This window comes from Pteropus vampyrus, unplaced genomic scaffold, assembly GCF_000151845.1.
Source record: "Pteropus vampyrus isolate Shadow unplaced genomic scaffold, Pvam_2.0 Scaffold1000002469, whole genome shotgun sequence".
Taxonomy (NCBI): Eukaryota; Metazoa; Chordata; class Mammalia; order Chiroptera; family Pteropodidae; genus Pteropus; species Pteropus vampyrus.
This window is the reverse complement of record NW_011916871.1, coordinates 20,446-46,348: the sequence shown is the minus strand read 5'-3', so window position 1 is coordinate 46,348 and position 25,903 is coordinate 20,446. Positions and strand designations below refer to the sequence as shown.

Here is a 25,903-nt window from a genome sequence, read left to right as displayed (position 1 = left end):
TCACTATTTGTGCGGTGCTTAATTTCCTCCAGAGATGTTTCCTAAACCTATAGTTTTTATACTTGTTTTCTTGGGATAAGTCCTATACTGAATTTCTCTCTCTCCTTTCCCCCTCCCTCGCTCCCCCATCTCTGTCTCTGCCTCTGTCTCTGTCTCTTTCTCCTACTTTTCAATTATTAGTGTACTAACCAGGGTTCTCCAGATGAAGAGAACAAATAGGTTCTGAGATGTAGCTTACTTAGATATATATAAGGGGAGATTTAGTCCAGCAATAGGCTCACGAGTCATGGACACTTGAACCCCACCATCCGCCGTGTGCACACGGGAAAACCAGGAGAGCCGGCGGTGTGACTCGGTCCAGTCCCTGGGCCTGAGAGCCAGGAGCTGCATGTCCAAGAGCAGAGGACATGGATGTCCCAGCTCAAGATATCGACAGAGAGAGAGAGAGAGAGAGAGAGCGAGCGCACTCTCTTCCCCCTTTGTTCTGTAGGGACCTCAGGGGGTTGGGTGGTGCAGCCCACATGGGGAGGACTGATGTCCTTAGCCCACTGAGTTAAAGCGAATCTCCTCAAGAAACCCCTCCCAAATCCGCCCAGAAATAATGTTTTCCCAGCTCTCAGGGCCCCTTTGTCCACTCAGCTGACACATATAGTAACCATCACAGGTAGATGACGCATTTCTCCTAAACTCTGGCCTGTCTGACTCAGACTGAGGTGGACAGGTGGGCACAGGGCTCTCAGCAGGGGACAAGGTGACAAAGCTGCATTTGTAGGAAAGGATTCCTGAATAGTCTATCACCCCCACAAGTATGGACAGCTGACTAGGTCCACGTCTGCTCCAGTGAAAAGATGTCCTGTGACTCAGGCAGTGAGGACGCAGTGGGGAGAGACACGGTTTAGGGGAAATTAAATAAAACAAAGCCCCAAACTTTTCCATCTCGGGATTTGGAGGGAAGAGGAGACAGGTCCGGGAAGAGGACCAAAGTGTGGACATCAGGACCAATCTTTCCTTCTGGATCCTTCAACCTGCAGATACAGGGGCCAAGATAGGGCCCTGAGGTTCAGGGACCATTCTGCCTGGAAGGATGTCCCTCCTGCTCCAGGGTCCCTAGGCGCCACCTGATGGACGAGCCACGTTTAGCACTCCTGGTGGCTCAGTGAAGCCAGGTGGAAAGGGGTCTAACTTGCACTCACCCCCGCCCCCCCCACATTCTCTTAAGGGTTGGGTGGGGGGGATACCAGAAGCTATGGGAGTCCCCGTGGTGGGAGGGGAGACCACGCCCGGACCAAACAGACCAGGAGTGGATGCTCAGACACAGCCACTGAACCTCTGAGACAAAGTGGACATTGAGATGACCAGAAGGGTCCCTAGGCCCTGAGGGAGCAGAGAGATGGTGGACCCTGGGAGCACTGGGCACGGACCTCAGCAGGGTCTCTAGCAAGCTGGTGAACAAACTCCAGAGACCCGATCGGCTCAGACCCAGGGGCCAGCAAGAGGATGCAGAACCGTCCACTCCCAACGGTCACATCGAGCACCCACTCCCTCCACCCCGGACACCATCCTGGGCAGGAACGTGGACAGAGGGACCCTGAAAGATGGAATTCAAGCTAATGGGTGTTGGCAATGATTGAGAAGGACTGTATGTGTGTGTGTCCATGTGTGTGGGTGTGGGTGTGAGTGTGTGTGTTCCCTGTTATCAGGAGGGGCAGCTCCTGAGGAAGACCAGATCAATGATGGACTTACGAGCACGTGTGACCACTGGTGGGCAGTAAGTGGCACTGGGCAGTTGCTATGTTTGTCTTTGCACAGGGGTGGTATCAGCAGAGGAGGATGAGCTGCCTTTTCCTGTTTCTTTGGGAATGGAAGGCGCTTGTTTTCCCCTAGAGCGAGAGAGGCTTTTCTGAGGGGAGTGGCTGTGACCGCAGTCCCCAGGGTCCCTGCGGCATGTGGGGGCACCGTCCGCTGTGGCCACACTGCCCAAATCCTCAGGGCCATTTCCTGGTTCAGTCCCAGGGTACAGCCCACGGTCTGGACCCTCTGTTTCTTACAGCACCGGATCAGCTGGGTTGGGGATACGGAGGTCTGGGCCAAGCTCATGAAGCACATGGGCCTCGGTGCTGGAGGGATGGCAGACACGACAGCTCGATTCTCTCCTCCTTGGACCACAGTGACCACTGGACTGCGTCTCCCTGGGCTTGAGCGTGAGGCCTGGGGAGAGCATGTCTGTGCCCTGGAGAGGCTGAGTCCCACCCATCCAGGAGGAAACGACAGCTGGCATTGCAGACCCCTCCCCTGTCTCAGTCAGACCTCACCTGCTGACCCAGGACACTGAGGAAGTCCCTTGCGAGGACCCAGCCCTGCCTGGGAGCCCGCCTGGCGCTGCAGCCTCAGCAGCTGCTCCCTGCGCCGTGACCCCGGGAAGTCTCAGGTCGTCCCCTCCTGTCCTGATTCTCCTGTCTCCTCTTCATGGGGCCACCCCCTCCCCTGTGAGGTCATGATAGTACGTTATAGTCAGTGACAGGGACTCTGAGACCACCTTCCCTAGTCACGGCGCCTGCGCTCTGGCCACAAATGGACCCAGGGACGCCCGTCAGGGTCCAGAAGAGAATCCAGATGGGAATCCAGCCACCGGCGCAGACCCATCTGGTTCTTTGAAAACTCAGCCTTCCACGAAGCACGCCCCCTGACCCAATACACCTATGTTTGGACAACATAACTGTTTCTTAGGAACATTCACTTCTATACACTTAGGGCTTTCAATTTAGAAATAACTGGAGCCGGCTGGGAGGCAGGGGCATGTGCAGAGCACAGCCCAGGGTCACAGGACAGAGACAAGGGCATCGTGCCTGAGCAGGGTGCCGCCTGTCTTGGACAGCAGGTGGGGCCCGACTGAGTGTCCTTCTAATGTGCCATTCATCTCTCTGTGCCACTCGCTGTCCGATAATAGCATGAAGTTGTCGGGAGAATTTTATGGTTCCTGTTTTGCACGTGAGAAACCGAAGTGTGTGCATGAGGAAACGTGTGGTTTGGAAACAGTCAGATTGTTAGGACAAGAAGCCAAGCCAGTAAGTTTCCCCACTGTCAAGTGTCTATGTATCTGTATAAGTAACTACCAATCTATGTTCTATGTACGTATTTATATATCCAAGTATCTGTGAATCTATATGTGTAACTATGTATCTATATATGTGAATACCAATCTATGTATCTATGTATGCACATATCTGCATAATTATGTAGCCATGTCTCTGTCTACCTATCATTTATTTATCCCTCTAGCTCTACCTCTATTGATCTACTCATCCATCATCTATCTATATCTTTATCTAGCATGTATGTATGTATCTATTATCCATCTACCTATTTTTACCTATCCACCTATCATCTCTCTGTTTATGTCTCTATTACGTATCTATTATGAATTAATTCTATGTGAGTTTCATCTGGACCTGGATTCGGCCTGGTTATGAAATATCTCACTAACAATGTCTCCGGGAAACCGAGGCCGCTGTGCGCCCCAAGAGGAAAGCAAGAGTTGGGCCTGGGGGCTGCCCAATTCCCTTCCTGTGAGACCATGGAAATGAGCCCTGTGACATAGACCCTGAGAACACATCCCACACACTTCCAGAACTGCAGGGCCCTGTCCTCCCACCCCCAGGACAAGGACAGAGCAGATGGCGAGAGGCTGACCATGTCCCTCAATCTCATCCCGCTCCTGGGGCTCGGTGAGTCAGAACAGGGAGTGGGGGACCTCAGGGGATGGGAGACAGGGGATGGGAGACTCTGGGTAGGATCCAGGCCCAACTTCAGTCCAGCCTCTAGTCCAGCACCTGCTGGCCCTGAGGAAGAGAGTCACGGCTGCAGTTTCTGTCCGCACTGTATCACTTGGACCTAAGCTGACCGTGGGAGACCAGGGCCTCTATCATGTCTTAGACACTGGGCTGGTGATACATCACATACAGAAGGACTGGTGAGGGTGGGCTCTAGCTGAGAGGTCACTGGGAACTTGTCTGGAACCTGCTCTAGGGGAAGAAGAAGTCACGTGGATGAGGGTGGTTTGGGGATAATGGTGGCGAAGTCTTTCCCTGAAGCCCACCGGCCTGACCCCGTTTAAGGAAACAGGGCACTGGGTGATTTCCTTACTGGGGCTTCTCTTCCAGTGCTCCGCCTGGGCCAGGTGATCCACACGCAGGACGGCAAGTCACTTCAACGTGAGTCCTAGACGCCCTCCCGCCCCAAGGGCTCCAGATACACCAGACGAATGTTCCTCCTTAGTCTCTCCCGACAGCTGCAAACTCTCACGGGATGTCACCACTGGTTCCCAGATTCCTCAGATCCAGCAGATTCGCAACTGAACCCTGACCCTCGCCCGCCCAAACCCGACTCCTCATCACCCCCTTTTCTCCTCTTGGTGAATGTGTGGGGCAAGGGCCAGAGAGCACAGTCGTCCTTGATCCCCTTATCTCGTCCTCACACTCACTTCACCACAGAACCCTGATGATTTACCCCATGTGTCCTCACACGTGCCCTGTCCCCTCTGGGCGCCGTGTCCCCAATCTGAGCTTCATCAGCTCTCACCCCCAAAGCCTCTCTAGGGCCTCCAGGGGCGTCTCCCTGCTGGTTCTGCCCCATTCTCTCCTGCAGGTGGACCTAGAAAACACGCAGATGATGATTTTACTCCCAGGCTGAGACTCTTCACTGCTTGATTTGAGGTCACATCGGATCCCTTATCCAAGTGTTTCCTCTGGCCCTATCTATCTCTAGCCACATCTTGCCCTGCTCCGTCTGATTCACTTATCACCAGACCTATGGATTCTCTTTGAATCAGGCTGTACTCACCCTGCACTCAGGACGGTCTCGCACGCTGAGCTCTCTGCCTCCCACATCTCAGCCTCCCCTGATCTGCCCAGCTGAGCTTCTTCCTACTTGTCCCTCAGATCTCAGCTCAGATACATGTTTCCCAGGAGAAGTCTCCCTGACCCCCTGACGGGGACGGGGCCCCTTATCATGTGCTTTCCTTATGCCTGTGGGCACTCATCGTAAGTCTGCCTGGCATCAAGGCCATTCTCATCACTCTGTGTTACCTACCCCATTGCTGCATAGAATACAGAGCATCTGGAAGTTTATTTCTCTCTCTCTCTCTCTCTCTCTCTGAGATGCAGCCTCCGTACAGTTTGGCCAGAGACAGACTGGCAGCCCCAGCGTGTCACTGGAGATGCAGGCTCCTCCCTTCTGCTCCACAAGTTTAGTTCATGGCCACCACCACTAATGCTGGTGCAAGATGACTGCCAGAGCTCCAGCCATTTCATGTTTGCAGACTGGGTGGCAAAGAAGGGCGGAAGTAGAGAAAGGGCCCTCCAGGCTTAATTGCCACCCTTTAAGCTACCCTCTTGGGACTGTCTCCGGCAAGGCCCCTTCCATCTCATTGGCATAGATAATCACACAGCTGCACAGAACTGCCTGTGCGGGTGCCAGATGTCATCTTTTGTGCCACGAGGCGATGTGACCAGCTAAAAAATGATGCTCTGATTCAAATGAGGATGTGAGTGTGGATGTCATGGAGGCGACGGCCATCTATAGTTTCCCTCCTGTCCCTCACATGGAGGGCAAGACCATTTCTTCACGATGGACCTGAGATCCCACACTGCTTCCCTCCCAGAGGTCCTGCCCAGACCCTCCATCTGTGCCAAGCCAGATACTGTAGTGCCCCGGGGGAGGCTTGTGACCATCGTGTGCCAGAGTTCTGCTGGGGCTGACATATTCTGTCTTGAAAAGGATAGAAGAGTTGAGAAAAGGGATCAGAGAAACGTGTCTCAACATGGTTCACGGGGGACAGAGGCCAGATTCCACATCACAGCAAGTGAGGTCACTGCCGGGCGTTATTTCTGCCGCTGTTACAAAATGGCCCAACTGGTCTGAGCCCAGTGAGCTCCTGGAGCTGGTGGTGACAGATGAGGACGTCTCCGCTCTGCCCTCAGGTTTGTCCCAGGCCCTTGGACCCTGTCCCCACTCGTCCACTGTCCACAGTCCCCCTACCCTCCTGCTGACCCCCAGTCCCTCTGGCTCCCCTGCCCCTCTGCACACACGTCCCTTGGCTGTCACACCAGGCTTGGGGCCCTGGAGTCCTGGTCCCACATAGACACCACGATGGCCAGGACACTGAGCCCAGTATCAGGGCGGAAAGGGAGGTAACTCTGCTGGGCTAGGTGGGGAGTGGGCTTCCGGACACCAGGTGGAGACAGACCTGGTTCAAGGGAACATGTGTCCTTTCTCTCAGGATGCTGTTAGGCTTTTCTTTCCACTGGGCCAGACTCTGTGGGGCCAGGCATGTGTCCCCTGTGGTGTGGTCCACCCTCCACTGGACAAGTCACATGCTCCAGGGGGCCCTGACCAGGGCAGGATGGTGCTTTGGAGACCTTTGGGATGAGTCTTTCTTTTCCCTCGCGTGGTCAGCCCTGAGATGTTCTGGATGCAGGGTCCATTGGGAACGTTCCAATTCCCCTCATGTCCTCCCAGGGTCTCAGAGGAGCTGCTCCCTGCTGAGTCCAAGAGGTCAACAGGTAGGAGGGGAGCAGTGACCACCACCCAGCAGAATGGAGTAGGGGCCTCTGCCTGTGTCCTGTCCGCCCTCACACCAAACACTTTCTCAGGAATCGCAGAATGTCTTCTGGGATTGAATGATGGCCAGATGTGGCCTGTGGGTGGACACTCAGGGTGGATAGAGGTCCAGCTGAGTGGGATGGAGCCCAGACACGCCCCCTACATCAGCCCTTCTCCTGCCCCCTTCGCAGGACCTACCGAAGTCGTCAGCTCCCCACCTCCTCCTCAGCTGGTGAATAGAGACCTCAGCCTGGAGGAGTTTGGGGGAAAGCCCTGCTCCGGGGACCAGGCTCCGCTAGAAATCGGGACTGTAAGGCCAGAGCACTGGGGCTGGCACCCGCGGGGCACTGGGTGTCACTAACATTCATAGCGACCTTGACAACAACACTAGCATGTCTGGCAGGTGCCCGTCTGATCTCTGGGAGCCCCGCTTCTTTTAATTTGCGGAACAGAGTTCAAGTTTCTTGCCCAAAGGCACCAGGTTCCGAAGGAACAGAACCAGCCCTGGGGCGGAGGAGCCCGGACCTCAGGCTTGGCCGCAGCTCTGCGCCGCCCCCTTGTGGGCAGGGTCCTACCCTGCAGTGAGCGGGACCGAGGGACGGAGGCACTGGTGGCTCAACTTCCAAACTCGAACACGAGGGGAGAGAAGGGCCCTCTTGAAGGTTATGCCTGAACAGCGACGAAGTCACCCAGAGGATGACAGACCCCTCTCGGAGGGTCTTGAAGGCGGCGCTGTTTAGGGGACACGGAAGGTCAACACACAGGACGCGGTGCATAAATCGGTGCCTGCCCAACAGAACCGCGCAAACAGGTTCTTGTTAATACCCAGCAGAGAAATATCTTCCCCTCACCTCGTCTGCGCCAGGCGCCCGCCTGCTGAGGGCTTGAGGCGCGCGGAGGCGAGGAGAATGGGTGCCCGTCGCCCGTGACTTTAATGAGAGTTCATTAGAATGAACAAAAGAAACGCATATATGTCTATATGTGCAAATATAAATATAAATGTGTAAATTCCAACGCAAAATTTCAGATCTATAATTTAAATTATGTCAGTGTATATATTTAGACTATATTTTAAATACATAAGTAAAATAATTAATATAATAAAGCACGTCCATGTGTTATGACAGATAAATATAGAGTACATTATTCTATATCGTATAACGTTGTTATACATTATATTATGTCATGTAATCCGAAATTAATAGATGTCAATGTTAACATGAATATACACCAAATTCTATAATAAATATGTGTAATTGATATATAGTATGCAACATATAATATAAGTTCTTGAAAGTTATAGATTTTTAAATGTTTACATAATTAAATTATAGACATATAAGTTAAATCATATAATGTTAAGCATACATTAATATTTATTAAAATTAGTGCATATTATACGTGAGATGTGATATCATGAATATATAAATATACATAAAATAAATATTATATATGTATTGCATGTAATTTAAATTGTGGTACATGCCATAAAGAGAAGGCACGGCAGCTGAGGGGTTTTCCTGCCTTTAAAGAATGTTGAGGACTCAGCCCCAGGCATGTGTCCCCTGTGGTGTGGTCTACCCTGCACTGGACAAGTCATGAGGTCCAGGGGCACCCGAGCAGAGCAGGACGGTGTTTTGGGAACCTTCGGACTGAGGCTGCCCTTTCCCTATGTGGTCAGCTCCAGAGACGTCCTGGACGCAGGGTCCAGTGAGGAGGGACACTTCAGAGAGGAAGGGGTGAGTCTTCCTTTAACACCGAGTATCTTCTCTGCCTTCTCTTCATCCTGTCCAGACATCTTGTGGGCCAGCACACATGTCCGAGGGTGGCCCCCACAGTCCAGACCTGGGGGGTATCCACCTAGTTCACCCTGACCCTGCGACCCCTCACTGACCTGGGGGACTGAGGGTGGCACAGTAAGGTCAGCCTCCAGGACCCTCTGACCCTGTGGCCAGGTGAGGTGACCTCTGTCCACCCTGTTTGTCCATGGACCAAGGACCAGCTGCTTTGCACTAGTGTAGTGATGGAGGCGGGGTGTTGTGAGGGGCATCCAGCCCCTCCGACGAGTGGAAGCAGAGAGTGCCAACCCTATGCCCCCATGTCTCTCTGTCTCCTTTCCGGGGAGTCTAGAGGACATCATCCATACTGAGAAGTGGCGAGGAAGAGGCCAGGTGTGGGCACTGCATGAGGTGAGGGGCCAGGCTGAGTGGGACAGACCAGGGTGCTGGGACTCAGTGCTTCTCCTGCCACCTTCATAGGAGCCCCTCAGCTCCCCACTGAGCCCCACGCTGGGCAGTGGGATGGCAGTGGGGCAGAGGTCCTGCTTCTCCCCGTGACAAGTGGACACTCAGCGGGCAATGAAACCTTGGTCCTCCTGCAGGAGAAAGCCTGTCCCTTCCTGGGGGGCTGAGAGCCAGGAGGAAGAGACTCGCCCTAGATCCCTGGGGGAGTTTAATCAAAAGCAGCTCTGAATTTTCCAACTCTGCCCTGGGTTCCCCTAGCTGACTGGCTGTGGGGCCTAGGGGATGTGGACCCAGAGGCCTAAGCTGGGGGAGAGTGGAGGGATCCAGGGGCAGGGGACTGGGTGTTCCCAGTGAAGGGAGGGTTCTCCGCAGGGCTCAGGAGGCAGGTGGCCTTGAGACAGGGAGAGGCGGCCTGAGACATCCACCTGCCCTGTCTAACTCCTAGGAGCCCCAGTGAGGTCATCCACCCACCCACAGAAGGGGTCTCCCAGACAGGTAAGTCACCTGGGAGTTGCTGGTGGGGACAGGTCCTTCTGGGGGAAGGAGAGAAAGAGCTCCCGAGTCATAGGAAGAGGGCTGGGCCTGGTCTTGTCCACTTGTCAGTGACTCCTGTCCTCCACTTCCAGCCCCCGCCTCCCGCAATTACACGGCTGGGAACTGTGTCCGCATTGGCCCGGCCCGCGCGGTCTTGCTGATCCTGGTGGCGATCCTGGCAGAAGCTGGGCACAGCCAGCGCAGGTCCCCGCACTTACCGCAGGGATGGAGGACAGAGGGCGTCCGACAGAGAGATCAGACTCCAGGCCATCAGGAGGGACGTCCTCCAGTCTTAGGACTGACGCTGGAGCCTGAGGGGACACGGGGCTGCCCGTCGTGTGCCTGCCCGCGGGAACGGAGGCTCTGCGGACCGATTCCGTCCTCGGAAGCGCAGCGGGAGCAGCAGTGGCGTCCCCGCCTTTCCTGGGTGGTCAGTCTCCCCTCCCCAGGGTCTGTCTCCAGGTCTGACACGACGACCGTGGCCCGCCCCGCCCCTTCCTGGGTGTCCCTCCTCTCTGGGTTCTGACAGCCCCCTCCGCCGCGCCTCACCTCTCCTTTCCCCCTCCTGTCTCAGGGGCTCCCGGGGCTCAGCCCCTTTTCTCTGCTCTTGGCTTCTCGCTCCGCTGTCTCCCGGTCAGGGCTCCCCCGGGTCTGAGAGCACGACGCCCACGTGGGTTCCCCGCCTCCCGCCTCCACCTCTGGAGCCCGGCTCCCAGCTGCTCTCTGGCGCCCAAAACGCCACTCAAGGCCGATGCTGTACCAGTCACCTGTCACCTTCCTTACCCAGGGGCGTGAATTGCACCTGCCCTGGGCCTCCACGCATCCCAGTTCTCATCTGGGAGTGGTCACTGCCCTCCTCCATCAGTCCTCTCTCGGGTCCCCGCGATGTCTCAAAAATCCAGAGAAGAAAACGCAGATCAAACCTGCATTGTTAAAAAGAAAAATTTTTTTTTAAAGATTGATACTAAACTTACCGGGTGATCACGTGGAAGGTATATAAATGTCTAATCCCTATGTCCTGCACCTGAAACCAATATACTATTGTAATGTATATTGTAATTGGAAAATAACCCTAAAAATAATAATCTAAGAAAAGGAAAGTAACAGATGTGGCAAGGAAGTGGAGGTGTTGGAACCCCGGGGCACTGCTGCTGAGAATCAAACCGGGACCACAGATGGGACTGGACTGGCGTAGCTCTGCTCATCTGAGCCCGGCGTCTCCAAGCGCCACAATCCCGCCTCGGCCGCGCACAGCACAGACAACACAGCAGGGACTTCGCGTGTGCGCCCGCGTGTCCTCTGCAGCGTTGTTCACAGAGGTGGTGTGGTCACAAGGCCCCTCAAAAGTGGAGCAGGAAAGGCGATGACAGTACCAGTGACTCCGTGCGACAAGGACTCACCCAGAGGTGGCTTTGAAGACAGAGGAACGGTCCACATGTCGTGGGAAGCGAGGGCTCAGAACGCACTCTCCCCGGAGCCCTCCGAGCCCTCCGGAGGGAGGCAGCTCTGCAGACACCTCGCTGTCAGCCCCGTGAGCTGATAAGTCCGTGTGCTTGTGAGCCACCCGGTGCGTGCTAATGTGTCACAACAGCACGGGCATCCCCACTCGCCTCGCAGGACACTCTGGGGTCTCAGGAGCCCTCGAGCTTCTGGGAGCTGGTCCGGGGCAGAGCTTCCTCGTGAGCCCTCCGACCTCACCACACATCTCATCCAAACCTCTGAGCACCTGAGTCCGAAGCCAGCGGGGCACACCGTGGGCTCCAGGGTCTGGAGGATGCGGCTTCACTGCGATGGGGAGGTACTGCCATGGGGAGGGCGAAGGGGGTCTATGCCAGTGCTGGGTCCCCGTGTGGCCAGGATACAGGACCAAGGGCAAGTCTCCACTCACCCGCATCTCCTTCAGGGGAGGGCTGAGCAAGATGATGCCCCGGCCACTCCCTGTTCCCAGGACAGACAGGGAAACAGGAGGGGAGGCTGGCCTTGCCCTCAGTGGGGGCTCCCCTCTTCTGGAGCTGTGCCCATCCCCCCCTGCTCTGGCACTGAGGCAGTACCTGGGAGACCCCTGCATCATTCTCGAAGCAGAGACGGTCCTCTCTGTAAGTTTTGGGGCTCAGCTCCCCAAACTTGGCCAAGGAAGGCCCTCTCAACTTCCTGATGGGCTTCTGAGAGCACTCAGGTCCCTAGAGCTCCCACCGCTTGCCAGAATAAGGAGGCCAGGCCTGCCTGTGTCCCTCTGCCCTGGACCAGGAGTACACCTTCCTCCGAGTCTTTGGTCCCTGTCAGTGGAGACAGCACCCAGAAAACTTGACCTGGGGTCACGTGCACTCGAGAATCCCAATTTCTAATAAATTCTTATAAGTCCTTTTCTTTCTTTACCCTGTGGCTGTGTTGTTAATTGGATATAAGCTTATCTTCATTTTTCTTTGTTTATATTCAAATCAGTGTGCACTTCCCATCTTTTATGATTTAATTGTGTGTTTTGGGATACATCAGATATTAATAGGTTTCAAAAGTTAAAACTACATAAAATGGTGCATTCGGAGATGACCACTTCATCCTATCCCCTTCAGCTTCCATCCCGGATATTGGTGGTAACTACGTTTGTTGGTTTCTGGCTTTCAGAATAAAAATGGTATGTGAAAAATTAGGAAACATACACATAATCTTATTTTACATACTTTCTTGAAAAAGGTTAGGACATCATATGCTGTCCTGCATCTTGCCATTTGTCTAGTTTCCCATCACTCCTGGAACAAGTTCCCACAGACTTTGTGCTCAAAACAGCACATACTTATGATCCCACAGGTCATAACTTGGAAGTCTGACATGGGCCCACTGGGCTAAAGTGACAGTGCCTGCAGGGTTGCATTCGCTGGAGACTCGCTGGATGAATCCATTTCCTGGCCTTTCCCAGCGCCTACAGGTCAACCACACTTCTCAGCTTAGCGCCCTTTCGCTGTCTTCAAAGCCAGCAACGGCGTCTAGTCCTTCTCGTGTCGCCCGTCACCGACCCCGTTCCTGTCATCACATCTCTCTCTGAGCCTCTCCCCCTGCCTCCCCTGTCCACTTGTAAGGACTCTGAAATTATAGGACGGCTTCCCAGAGACTCCAAGGTCATCTTCCCACCTCAGGTCCTTGTTTCAGCACAGCTGCCGAGCCTTTTCCCAGGATAGTGACTTACTCATGGGCTCCGGAGATTAGGGCGTGGGTTCTTTGTGGGGCCATCGTCCAGCCCACCACGCTCTGTGTTCTGGAAGTCACAGTACACGGTTCACGTAAAACCTCTTTACTATGTTCATGGCCGCTTTGTCCCCCAAATGCCCCTAAAGAGTTTCCTTTCTTAGATTTAAAAGTAGAGCTTTGAGGCTTCTGGGAGAAAACAGCACAGACGACCAAGGCTTCGATCAAAGTTGTGACGGAAACACAGAGCAAACGGCAAGCAAAGGTGCCTGGGATCTAGACAAACAGAAGCACTACAACTAGGGAGAGAAATAATCAACCTGCAATGGTAGAAGGTAGAAAGTAGGAAGGGGCGAGGACGGGAGGCTGCCCGGTTCCCAGTGAACGAGTGGGACAGAGGCTACTGGAGAGGTAGCTGAGCCTCTTAAAGGGGCCATGTTCACGAGCGCACTTCCGTGGAGACATGCTTGCTCACTTTGAGCACCAGCGCCCAGTCGAGTCCACGGGGGGCACCAGGGACTTAAGGGGGGCACTGAGTTGTTGAAGTGAGGGCCACAGGCGAGGCTCTCTCCTGAGCAGAAGTGACGGCAGTATCCATTGCTCCTCTGTTGAGCCTTCCCCCACTCCCAGTGCGAGGACACAGCGCTGCCACAGCTGAGAAGTCCTCAGACTGGATAAGAGAGGTCTCTCCACCCACAGGATGCACTGAAACTCGGTCTCTCCCAACTCACGGCCCCACCCAAGCCACATTCAGTTGTGTCCTTGGCAAGTTCGGTGCTCCTTGCTGAGCAGAGCCAAGACTCACACTGGTGACAGCTGGTCTCAGCTTTTAGTGTGGCCTCTTGAGGCAACTATAAGCACAGCATCTGAATCTTAACAGGTGGCCCTGGAGAGGCATGGGCTGAGGCTAAACTTGGCTTTAGGATCGTGCCACCGAACACCTACTCAGGATCGTGCCACCGAACACCTACTACACAAACCCACGCTAATAAGAGCGAGAGATTTAGGAGCTTTTCTCAGTACATAGAGACTGCCAGAATGGGAAGACAAAGAAGCAGAAACCATATGAGAGAACAGAACCCAGATCTAGAAATAATGGAGTCAATCAATCTAACAGATGGAGAATTCGAAACACTGGTTATAAAGATGCTCAATGAACTTATGGGAAGTGTAGATGAACTCAGTGAGAACTTTAACAAAGAGATAAAAAACATAAAAATGGAAATGGAAGTTGTAAAAGGGAACCAGTCAGAAATGAACACATTTTCTGAGATAAAGAGTATAATAGAGGGAATCAACACAATGGATAAAGAAGAGGATCAAACCGCTGACATAGAGGATGGGGAAGCCAAGGATTCTCAATCAGAACAGAAAACAAAAAGAAGCCGAAATTATAATAATAATTTAAGGAGCCCATTGGACACTATTAAATGTAAGGATACCCATGTCATAGGGGTACCTGAAGAAAAACAAGAAGTTGAAGAGCTATTTGAAGAAATAATAAACTTTAAACTTTCCTAACCCGGTGAAGAAAAGAAACATACAACCCCAGGAAGCTCAGAGAGTCCCAAGAAGGAGGAACCCAAAGAGGCCCACAGCAAGACGCAGCATAATTAAAATGCCAAAGGTTAAATACAAAGACAGGATCTCAAAAGCAGTAAGAGAGAGCAGTTAGTTACCTACAAGGGAGCACCCATAAGACTGGCAGTTGATTTCTCAAAAGAAACCATGCAGGGCATAAGGGCTTGGCACAAAATATTCCATGTGATGAAAGCCCAGGATCTACAACCAAGAATACTTTGTCCAGCAAAGCTATCATTTACAGTCTAAGGACAGATAAAAAGCTTCCCAGACAAAAATAAGCTAAAGGAATTTATCGCCACCAAGCTAGTATTACAGGAAATGTTGGAGGGACTTCTGTAAGAAAAAACATGCATCAAAAACTTGGAGGGACTTCTGTAAGAAGAAGAAACATGCATCAAAAACAGAAATAAAGACTGGTGATAACCACATTCCTATCAACAAGTACCTTAAATGGAAAAGGATTAAGTGCTCCTACAAAAAGATAGAGTGGCTGAATGGATAAGAAAACAAGACCCCTACATATGCTGCCTACAAGAGACTCACTCCAGATTAAAAGACACACACAGGCTAAAAGGAAGGGGATGGAATAAGTTATTGCCTTGATGGACCTAGAGGGTACTGTGCTGAGTGAAATGGGTCAGATAGACAAATCTCGCATGATTTCACGCACATGTGGAATGTAAAGAACAAAATAAACAAGAACAACAAATATGGAAATAAACTCATAGAGACAGAGAATATTTCGAGGGCTACTAAATGGGAGGGGCTTGGGGGATGGTGAAAAAGGGCAAAGGAATTAAGAAGTACAGATGGGTAGTTAGCTACAAAATAGACATGGAGATATAAAGCGCAGCATAAGAAAATAGATAATAATGTTGTAATAGACACGTAAATGGGAAGGGGTACCAGTGGGGTGATCACTCTGTGAGTTATGTAGATCTCTAATCGCTATGGTGTGCAAATGAAGCTAATATATTATTGTATGCCAACTGTATTTGGAAAAAAACTCATGGAATAGTACAGTGTAAATGCTAGCAACTAATCATCTATCATATTCCAGCAAAGCTGGAAAAATTTTTAAAAAGTAAAAGTCCTGTACACTATGGTATATTAAAGTTTCACAACACAGAAGTTTAAAAACAGAAAAAAAAATAGAGATTTGGTCAGAAACATTACACAGATGTCACTCCGTCTTTGTCAGCATGTGTCTTCAAGATAGATTCCTAGAGAGAGAGAGAGCGTGTGTGTACTGATTATGTAACTTAGTGGATTTGAAGAAATAGGTGTTCTTCCATTTTTTAGCCCTGCCAGCCACATGTGAGATGAATGACTGTTTCGCACATCCTCCCCAGCAATATCTGTTGTCACATTTTGGAAATGCTGTTGTGCTAGGTAAACAACTTCTTAGTGCAGCGTTCACTCAAATTTCTCTTATTCGAATGAATTGAGCACCCGTTTGCGTGATTAAACATCCTCCACATATCCTTGCTCTGAACGTGTAGTTAATGTGTTTTAATTTGCTTTAGATTTTGCTCCTGGTGACAGCTTTATTGAGGCATAATTCACACACCGTTCAATTGACCCATTTTAAGATGTACAACTCAATGGTATTTTTAAAGGTATATTCACAGAGTTGTGCACTATCAATTTTATAATATTTTCATTACCCCCAAAGAAAACACTATATCCATTAGCAATCAATCTTGTTTCCCTCTTCCCCCATCCCTAGGCACCCACTAATCTTTCTGTCTCGATCGATTTGCCTCCTCTTGACATTTCATATAAGTGGAATCATGCAATACATGGTCTTTTATTACTGGCTTCTGTCACTTAGAATAATGTTGTCAAATTCTTCCCATGTGTGTCAGTACTTCATTCCTTTCCATTGCCGAATAACATTCCAGGGTATGGATATATTTTTATTTACCCATTCATGTCTTTTGCGCATTATTTTAAGAAGTGGTAGTTTTGCCTGTTGCTTTTCTAACTTACTGTATGTGGGAAATTAACCCTTTTATGTAATATAATAGACACATAAATGTATACATATTAACTTTTATTATCTATATAATAATATGTATGTAATAGAGATAGTCTCTCTGTCATTGTTTCCCAAATTGGCTTATTTCTCAGCACAAAGGTTTTTCAATCTAAAAAGGAAACTCAAATTTACTCAGAATTGTGTATCATGCTTTAGAAAGTCTTCCTTCACTCTCAAGTTATAAGCAACTTCTCCAGCATCTTTTTTTCTACTTACATGGTTTCATTTCATGCACTCACACCTCTTAACTGCTGCATCTCCCTGAGGACTCATGACGGTGAGCATGTGATCAATTGTTAACGGCAGTGCTGTAAGGGCAGGTACCAGGTTTTTCTCTTGTGTAATATAGAGCTCACACTGCCTTCCCATCACATGTTCTCATATTCCTGTGCCTTTCTCTTTTTTGAACTGATGATTGTAAAAACAGATACTGATAATCTGACCTCGGCCAGCACTGTGACTCCATCTGTATGGATCTTGGATGAATGTCCAAGGCCTAGAAAAATCTCGGGGTTCACGTAAACATCGGCTGGATGCCTGGCTGAAGGATGAAGGAAAAAAAGAGATTCTCAATATGGAGGTCCTGAGAAGGGAAGTGTGACACTTCCATCATTCCCAGCTTGTATGTGGCCAAGGAGGCAGACTCAGGGTTGGAACCTGGTGCCCACCCTCTCTCTCTCCGGGAAGGAGTCCACGCCTGGTAGACACAAGCTCGGGGCCAGGTGGCACCTCGGATCTGATCTCAGTGGTCTGCAGTAAAACAGGATCCCTCAGGAGCCCTAGGAAGGACCCATCCCCCTTCCTTCAAGCCCACCGACGGGAAAGCCTCCGGCTGTCCATCCCGTGGCTCGGTCTGCTCTGCCGGTTTCTGTGGTTTTGTCCATCTGTGCATCCTTATCCAGTGAGAGGCCTTATCCAGTGAAACGCCATCACTTCTACTGTCCTACTCTGCCTCGGTGAGTTTTGGGGTGGATGGGGACAAACACCCATGTGGGAGGAGATCTCTCTCGAGACCGATGAACTGAAAGGTTCGGGGAAGGTGGCCATCTGCTCAGGAGTCAGTGGCCCCTCACCGGGATCTCTTTTTCGGGGCTGTGTCTAGGCCAGAAGACCTACCTGCAGGCAGAAGACCTACCTCAGGTGTCCCAGGTCCTATTTTTTCCTTGAGGACAATGTAAGACTCCGCCCTCCTCCCAGCCCCAAGCATCTGGAGGATGGAGAAAAGAAATTCAAAACTGATTAATGAAGAACACATGTGAGAAGCCCTGGGGCTGAGAGCTGGGGAAACTGGGGCACAGAGACAAGGCCAAGTTCCTCACACTATACTCGACCTATGACCTTGACGGGAGAGACCACCGCATGTATCACAGACAAACAACCTGGTCAGTGTCCGGCGAGCTTGTCGACTTGATGGTCACAGGTGAGCAGACACTTCCTGTGGCACAGGTGAGGTGGCTGTGTCCTGGGATCTGGAGGGATCTCTTCTCTTTCCACAGCCGAGTCCTTACCACAAAGTGGGAGGGTGTCGCCCTCTCCTCCCACTTTATGTTTTTATTATGGCGAGAACGTTGAACATGACATCTACTCTCTTAACAAATTTTTAGGTGCACAATGTGGTGTCGTTAGCTACAGACACGATGTTGTCCAGCAGGCAGTTAAATCGAGAACTTGACCATCTTGCAAAATTGAAACTCTATGCCTGATAAGCGTCCCCACTTGCCCCATCTCCAAGCCCCTGACAACACCACTCCACTCTCTGCTTCCGTAATGTTGACTCTTTTAGATTTATCGCTTAGTGACATCATGCAATATTTGTCCTCCTGTGACTGGCCCATTTATTTCACTGAATATAATGTCCTCAAGCACCCCTCCCCTTAACACATCGGCCTGTTCTCTTCCAGGAATGTTCGACCCACCCATGTTCTCAGCCTTGCCAGGCCCCGTTGTGACCTCTAGTGTGGCTGGTGGCAGGAATTTGCCTGGTTTGTTCTGTGTGATGAGATGGCTGCTGCAAACACCTGGACACACAGCACTGAACTGATGAGTGGTCCCGGACCCTCTTCACCGTGAGCTCCGTAAGCCCAGGTCACAGGCAGACGCACAGGTGCTACGGCTATTCCTCAGGCGCTCCCTTTGTGTGGTCTTCCTCTAGTCAGACCCTGGAGCTCCTGATCTCAAGCGAGAAATTCACAGCATTACCTCAGAACTCCCTGGACCAATAGACAGGTGGGGAGGACCCTCATCTCAGATGTAGCACCAGGTAGGATGTGAAAGCTCAGGGCTCCAGAAGCCAGTGACACAGAAGAATCTGCAGTGGGGAGATCCGGGGAGAGGGGTGCATGGGGAGCCTGATCCTCTTGAAAACATGACCACCTTTCTCTCCCACGTGTGTCTAGGAAACCAATCCTGTCAGTCCTACTAGGTCCTGTAGTGGCCCCTGGAGATACACTGACCCTCCAGTGTCACCCTGATGTCAGCTATGACAGATTTGCTCTGTCCAAGGACGGGGCATGTGACCTCGTCCAGCGCCCTGGCTGACAGCTCCAGGTTGGGCTCTCTCAGGCTGACTTCCCTCTGGGCCATGTGACGGGCTCCCATGGGGGCCGGTACAGATGCCACGGTGGACATCATCTCTCCTGCGAGTGGCCAGCCCCCAGTGACCCCCTGGACATCCTGGTGGCAGGAGAGGAGCCCCACCATGGGTCTCAGATTAGCGTCTTGGGGTTTTGTTGGGGATGGAGGATTGGGGTGCACAGACAAACTGAAAAAAATTCGCATAGCTGTCACGGCAGCATGGGCACAATGCCATTGTACTGGAAACCACACGGGAAATATCCGATTGCCCAGACTCAGGCCTAGAGAGGATTCCAGGACCCTTAAGACCAGATGGGGTGGGCTTGTGTATGCTGGGTTTCTGACTTTTCAACTCTCATAAGAGAGGTCAGTACTACACAGTGACCGGGCACTCAGCCTCTGCAGTCTGATGCTGTGTATTAAAACCGGGATCCACTGCTTACTCCCTGTGGAGTTCTGTGAAAGATCCTTGAACTGAACAGGAATCAGCAACATTTTTTTCTGTAACGGGCCAGGCAGTTAATATCCTAGACTTCATGGGCCTTACGATCTCTCTCAGCCGCTTAACTCTGCTTGCTTCCTGTTTAGGACACAGTTTGGACAGCTATCTGAATCGGTGTGCCCAGATCTGCAATTCCTTTCAATCCCAGATAAAAGCTTTTCGTTCTTTTTTGTTGTTGTTGTTCAATTTTTGCCTCCTGACAATTTAGATTAATGGATGAAGAGCTTGGGAATCAACTCATGGGCTCTCATCCCCCATTGCTTGGAGTTTTCCCCAGGGATTGTTAGATTCCTCACTGTTTTGGAGTGACATGGTTTCAGATAAGGACCATGCCCTTCAGTGTGTAGAGATACATGGACATCCCCGAGATGGGATATGGTCCACACAATTCCGAGACCTACAGATTGCCAACCAGATTTAGTAGGAAATTATCAGGTCACAGGAGAGATACAAAATGGGGTGCTTAACGTATGTGCTTATCGGCTAACTTGACTCTCTGCCCTTCTGCACATGTCTGCTTCTTTGCCTTCTGGACCATAAGACAAATTTTTTTCTGCATTCGATTCAATCCCTGCTTCCTCTTTCCCCTCCCACCTTTTGTTTCAGCCTGAAATTAGAAAGTCCTCTCATCCTTTTAAGGAGGACAGAGCTGAGCCATGATTAGTCACGGCCTAGAACAGACCACAGTTCCTGATCATTCCAGGCCACACCCATCAGAACTGGTGTGCATCTAGAGTTGAACAATCGTAGTGCTTAACACAGTAGCCACATCTGGGCCATCCAAAGATAGCTGACTGAGGTAGAAATGGTTCACTGTGATATAGACAGAAGCAAGTGAGAATTTTCTGGAAGGTCAAGGGTCATAAACAAAGGGCCACTTGCCCAAATGTGTCATCGGATTTCATCAACTCTTATAGAAACTTGGCCTGGAGGAAGCGTTTGTTTATTCTTATTGTCTTGGACTTTTGGATTTTTATTTCATGGTATTGCAGGCTCTGCAAATTAGACACATCATTACAATTCTTGCATTTTCACAAAGTTTTCATTGTTTTCTGTGTTTTGAGAAGCCAGGCCAGTTGTCAGGGGAAAGAAATGGGGGCGGGGGGGGGCGGCGATATTATAAGACTTAGAATGGATTATTTTTTTTTTTACTGAGTTTTTGACAATGTAAGGTTTGTAGTTGTTCTGCTCTGGCAGGGGTATTGAGTGGAAAACAGGGCTGAAAAGGCAGCACGAGCCAGTTCTTTGAAGACCTGAATCACAGGGAGAATTTGAATGTGTAGATCTTAGGGTGCCGAGCAAACAGGGGCTGTGGGTAAGGACGAGTGTGCCATGCAGTGAGAATGGAGAGGCAAGAAGAGAAGTAGGCTGAAAAGTCTACAGATTCAGTGATAACGGTCACTCAATAGTAAAAATGAAATCAAATAAGTAATTGTTATACAATTAATCTATAGAACTAACAGCTTTCACATACACAAATAAATCCCAATCTCACCTTGAATGTCCACCACAACAAAAAAGAAAAGTTCTAAGGAATAAATGTAATAAGAAATGTGCAAAACTTACACACACGAATAGATACCGTTTAAACGTTTCTAAATGGCACACACAAGAAAATAGACTTGTACAGTTGGAGAGATGTGTTTTGTCAGAATGACTCAGCATCATAAAGATGTCAGTTCTCCACACGTTAATTCATAAATATACTTTAGACTCCAAAATAGACCAAGAAACGTTTTTTCTTGAACTAAACAAGTCAGAACTAAAGTCTATATTGAAAAACAAAAATCTAAGAATAGTTAGGAAAACACCAAAAGAGTATAGCTATGGGGGTGGGAGAGATTAGCGCAACCAGAAATTAAGATATACTATCAAGCCTCTGTAATTAAAACAACTCGATGTGGACATAATGATAAAAAACAGCAATGTAATATAAAGTTCAGGCATAGGTTCAAGTGCAGAAATGTAGTGTGTTACAAAGAAGGTATATTAAATCACTGGGCAAAGATGCATTTTGGGAGAAAAGGGATGAAATTAGAACTATACCTCTAAAGATAAAATAGGTAAATCAATGACCCACAGAAACATGTGAAATAAACATGACTTTTAAAATATAATTCAAGTTTATGTCCGTCTACCTCCATAAAAATGGAAAAAAATAAAATAAATGTTTTCACTTAAAAAATAATATGTAATTCAAAATCCAGATGCAGTAGCAAGAAAATATTAGAAACTGGGCTACGTAAAAATAAATATATCTTCACATGGCACAAAATATAAGAAAGATCGAAACACAAATAAAAATCTCGTAGATATTTGTAACATATCAAACATTGTGTACATGCACTTACATGGATTATATATACATATACATATATATGGACGTCAATTATTGAAGAAAAAGTAAGATAGACAAATAGAACATTATTCGAATAGGAAATTAATAAAAAAGATAAAAATCACACTTTGACAAATGAAAAGCTGTTTAGATTTATTTATATAAAAAGAAATGCGAATTTAAACTAAAGTGAAATGCAATTTTACCTATTTGGCAAAAACCAGAAGCTTATCAAATTACCCTTTTACAAATCTGTGAATAAACAGAAGTGCTCATATCAAGGGAAAATTGTCATTATCTACCGAAACTACAGAAGCAAATATGCCTTTGCCCCAGGAAATGTCTCCAAAAATATGAAATGATATATCCCAAGGTTACTAAGTGGAGCATTATTTGTACTTGTGAAATATTGGGAACGAAGCCCTCAGTGCCCAATAAACTCAAGTTCATACTCAAAACGGGGTAATTTTCAGTGGTAAAAGACAATGAGAAGTTATCTTTGTATAGAATGAATTTTAGGATGTACTGTTAAGCGAAAAAGAACAAACTAGTGAAGGGAAGACAAAATAGTGCTGGAAAAAATGGCATCAATATGAGAGTCATGGGGAAATTAGAGATTAGAGATTAGAAATTAGAAATCAGGATCGGCCATATCTCACAGGCATCGAAAGCAGAGGGTACGACAAACAAGGTTATTTATATACACACAAATACATGGGGGAGAGGAGGAGGCGTTTGCTTCAGCGTAACAGTCAGTGGCTGCTGAGGTTTAAAAGTGGAAGTTTAATGAGGAACACGATACGTACATAGCCTCAAAGCATCTCTCTGCCAAACGGCAAGTAACTTTGGCAAGAAAATGGGCAGGTGCCGATTAACCAAGTTATGAAAGCCAAAATCACCAATAAGAAAAACGAAGGACATATCATTTGAGTGGTTTTCCACCCCAGAATGCACAACCCAAACATAAGCATGAGGTGCCACTGGACAAACCTCTCCCCTCATGTCCATCATGGTTTCTTTCTCACTAGGACCTCCCCCTTCAACCCTTGGTTCCGTCCACTCATCAACCCCGGGTAGGACAACGGCTATAAGAAGGGGTACCCAAGGTCCCCACTCATGCACTGGCTTTAAACTTCGTCGAGACATACAGGATTCCACAATCAAGGAAGATTCAGAGGTGAACACAAACCATTGGAGTGTGGGGTGAGGTAGTAAACCGAGCAGAAACCATTCACCTTCCCACTGTGCAGCTCTAAACCCAGCACTCACTCGATGGTCTAGAGGACAACGCCTAGAATACAGAATCGGGGGGTTACCACAGACAGAAATTATCTTCCAAGAAAGGAGACGTCATACATCTTGTTTGGGACCACGGCAGAGACTAATGTGTGGGACAATAGCTGTTCTACTTCCTTTAAAATTTCAGTGTTGAAAACGGACCGTGGATGATGCAGCCTACCCATGGCATCCTCTTAGTCAGCGGTGGCCTTCCAGGCTCTGCCCCCTCCTCCCTCCGCACAGCTCAGGCGGGTGGGAAAATCGCTGTGACTCTGAAACTCCCCGCCCTGCTCTGTGGGGAAGGAACGTGAATCATATTTTTATTATTATCGTTTTGTTCTTTTAGAATAAGCCTTCGATTGCACTTTCAAATTCTCCCTAGTTGGTCTTCTCAGTGGAGTGTTATTAATCTATTACTCATTTCTAAGTATTTTAAAATTAAGCCTTGATGATGAACAAATCAGTAATGAATGACTGACTAATAGATCACCCCACGGGAATTCTCATTGATGTGTTGTCAATTTATTATTCATGAATAAGTATTCATCGAATAAATAAGCATCGATGATCAATTAGGCAATTATTAAAAACTTAATAGTGCATCGATCTGTTATATAGATGGTCATTTATTGCCTTCTATGAGCCGCGGCACGGTGTGAGTCATGCTAATGAGGAGAAGATGTGACTTATGATTCCACAGGGCGCCCTCTTTGCTTAACTTCTTTCATTTGCCTACACAATCATTATAACAAGTTCTGAAATGCACTCCTTACCTTAGCAGGGACTTATTTATTTAGGCAGAAGGAGAAATGCAATGTGAAGATAACAAAAAATTGGTTCGAAAGGCAAAAATCAGTCACTTCCTCGAAGGTCCTGAACACCCAGTGAGATGATGGTGGGGTCTGCAGGTGAAGGGATGTTCTGGTGGGGTGGGGGTGGGGGAGCATCCAAGAGAAGCTCAAGATGAGATGGGAGTGGAGATTCACCAAGAGAGGCAGATTCAAATCCGATCTCTGCTCTAAAATGGGAAGGCACAGAGTGTGACTTCTTAGGAGGAGAATTGGGGATGAGTTCTTTTTAAGAGCCTGAGAGGAGACAGGTCCACTACATTGTCATCCCCTTCTTTACTGGCAAAATTGTAACCTGTTATCTCCTGTGATTTTTTCTACTAAAGCATTCATTGTTGACCTTGCCATTTTGTTAAATATTCAATCACTTCTGGAGATGCCCCAACCACAGATGCCAGCTAGTCAGAGTGGAGGCTTGGGGAGGGTGGGTGATTAATGGAGATGTGGCTTGGGTCCCTGAACCCACTCTGTTCTTATTTGTTATTTCCTTAGATATTAATTCCCTTAGTTCTTAATTCTCAAATGGTAGAGATACCCTCCACAACTGGTGCTGGTTTTCTGACTTGTGGAGTAAGAGCTGCAAGGAAGGGGAGGCTGGGTGGAAGGTACTGGGAATGCCCCTTCCCACCAAAATGGCACACCGAAAAGCGATTGTGCACTCCTGGAAGGATCGTGCAGTTGCTTGCCGACACCAAGAACCTGGAAGACACAAGGGCCGTGATTCCTTTCGCGTCCTCATGTGACTCGCCTATTTGGCTTGCACAGAAGACGGATGGACCTTGGAAAATGGCAGTGGGCTCTCAGATGTCAGCTGTGATTCAAGTTTTTGCTTCTGCTCCAGCTGATGCCTCATTACTAGGGAAAACCCATACATCTCCTTCACCCGGTGTGCGGCTGTCGATTCGGTGAAAATTTGCTTTCTCTGGGTTTGTCTCTGAAAGCTGTAATGTCAGTCTGCTTTTGGAAATCAGGGCCAAACACACACACCGTCCGGACCTCTGTTATCCAGGCTGCAGGGACCATGATCGCCACTCCGTTGGGCAGGACGTTGCAGAGGTCCGTTACACATCACGCTGATTGGACCTGTGAAACAGGAAGTAGCAAGTCTCCTAGGCTCTCTGAGAGACTGATGTGTGGGCAAGGAAGCTGCCCAAACTTTGGGTTCTTGCTGTCTTGGTTGAATTCCTAGGAGTCCAGTTGCCTGAAGCATGTTGAGATATCCCATCCATGGTGAAGGCTTATTTCCTCTTTAGTAAGAAAACAAACAAACAAACAAACAAAAACAATTCCCAGTGGAACTTCTTTGGAATTTGGAGACAATATACATCTCTTTGGGCATGTCACCTCCAGCCACAGGGAGGGCAGGTGCCCTCACCTCCCAGGGCAGGGACATCCCTCTGGACCGGCTCAGAGAGAGGCTCGTTTCCACCTGCTCGCAGGGGCTTCCAATCCAGAGCGCAAGGGCAGAGGTCTGCAGATCCAGTAATTCCTGCCCCAAAGACCCCAGATCCACTTCTCAGCCCTCCTCACTCAACTCCTGTCTCCTCCCCCAGCTCTAGCCCTACAGCTGAAGCCTAGGAAGAGACCCTCTGTGAGAGAAAGAGTGAGGGTGCCTGGGGGGCGGGCAAAGGGATTTCAGGAGGTGATGCGGAAGGGGAGAGGCAGGGAGGGCGAGGGGTCAGAGAAGAGAAGGACTGAAATCCACACCGTGGGACCTGGCCCGACCTCAAACCTGAGTTAGTGGCCCATCTGGGAGCAGGCTGGGCCTGCAACCTTGAGATATCAGGGAGCCCTGCCAGGAGCCACCTCCATTCTGTCCCAGCAGATGCTGCCATGAAGGACTCACAGCCCGAGGAGGGTATGTAGCTGGACCCTCGGTGAGATCCTTGCTCCTGTCCAGGCCACCAAGGACCACGTTGCCCAATTTAATCCAATGGACACTGCCCTGTCCTCCCTCACCCAGTCCTCAGCAATACCCACACTGACCTCTCCTGGGCAGTGGCGTCGTCCTGCTGTGACTTTGCCTCTCGCAGTTTCCCTGTGATGGCCCCTGCTGCAGTCCCCTATCCTGGCTCCTCATCCTCTGTCTGACTCTGTGGTTATTGGGGGGCAGCCCCCGGTCCCATGAGGATGCATGAGTGAGTGGATCACCTACAGTCCCCTCAGCTCCCTATCACTCAT

General features: G+C 49.5%; 2 protein-coding genes across 2 annotated transcripts; both read left to right on the top strand.

The window, feature by feature from the left end:
- The first annotated feature begins 3,691 nt into the window (after nt 1-3,691).
- Nucleotides 3,692-6,139, top strand: LOC111735506 (leukocyte-associated immunoglobulin-like receptor 2). Its single transcript, XM_023526998.1, is given in 4 exon segments — nt 3,692-3,725; nt 4,161-4,196; nt 5,660-5,892; nt 5,894-6,139. Coding segments are annotated over 4 exon segments (549 nt in total).
- Nucleotides 6,140-6,147: 8 nt separating this feature from the next.
- Nucleotides 6,148-25,603, top strand: LOC105311240 (leukocyte immunoglobulin-like receptor subfamily A member 1). Its single transcript, XM_023526997.1, is given in 7 exon segments — nt 6,148-6,188; nt 6,517-6,560; nt 6,792-6,910; nt 18,228-18,354; nt 18,563-18,884; nt 25,276-25,313; nt 25,548-25,603. Coding segments are annotated over 7 exon segments (747 nt in total).
- Nucleotides 25,604-25,903: the final 300 nt, after the last annotated feature.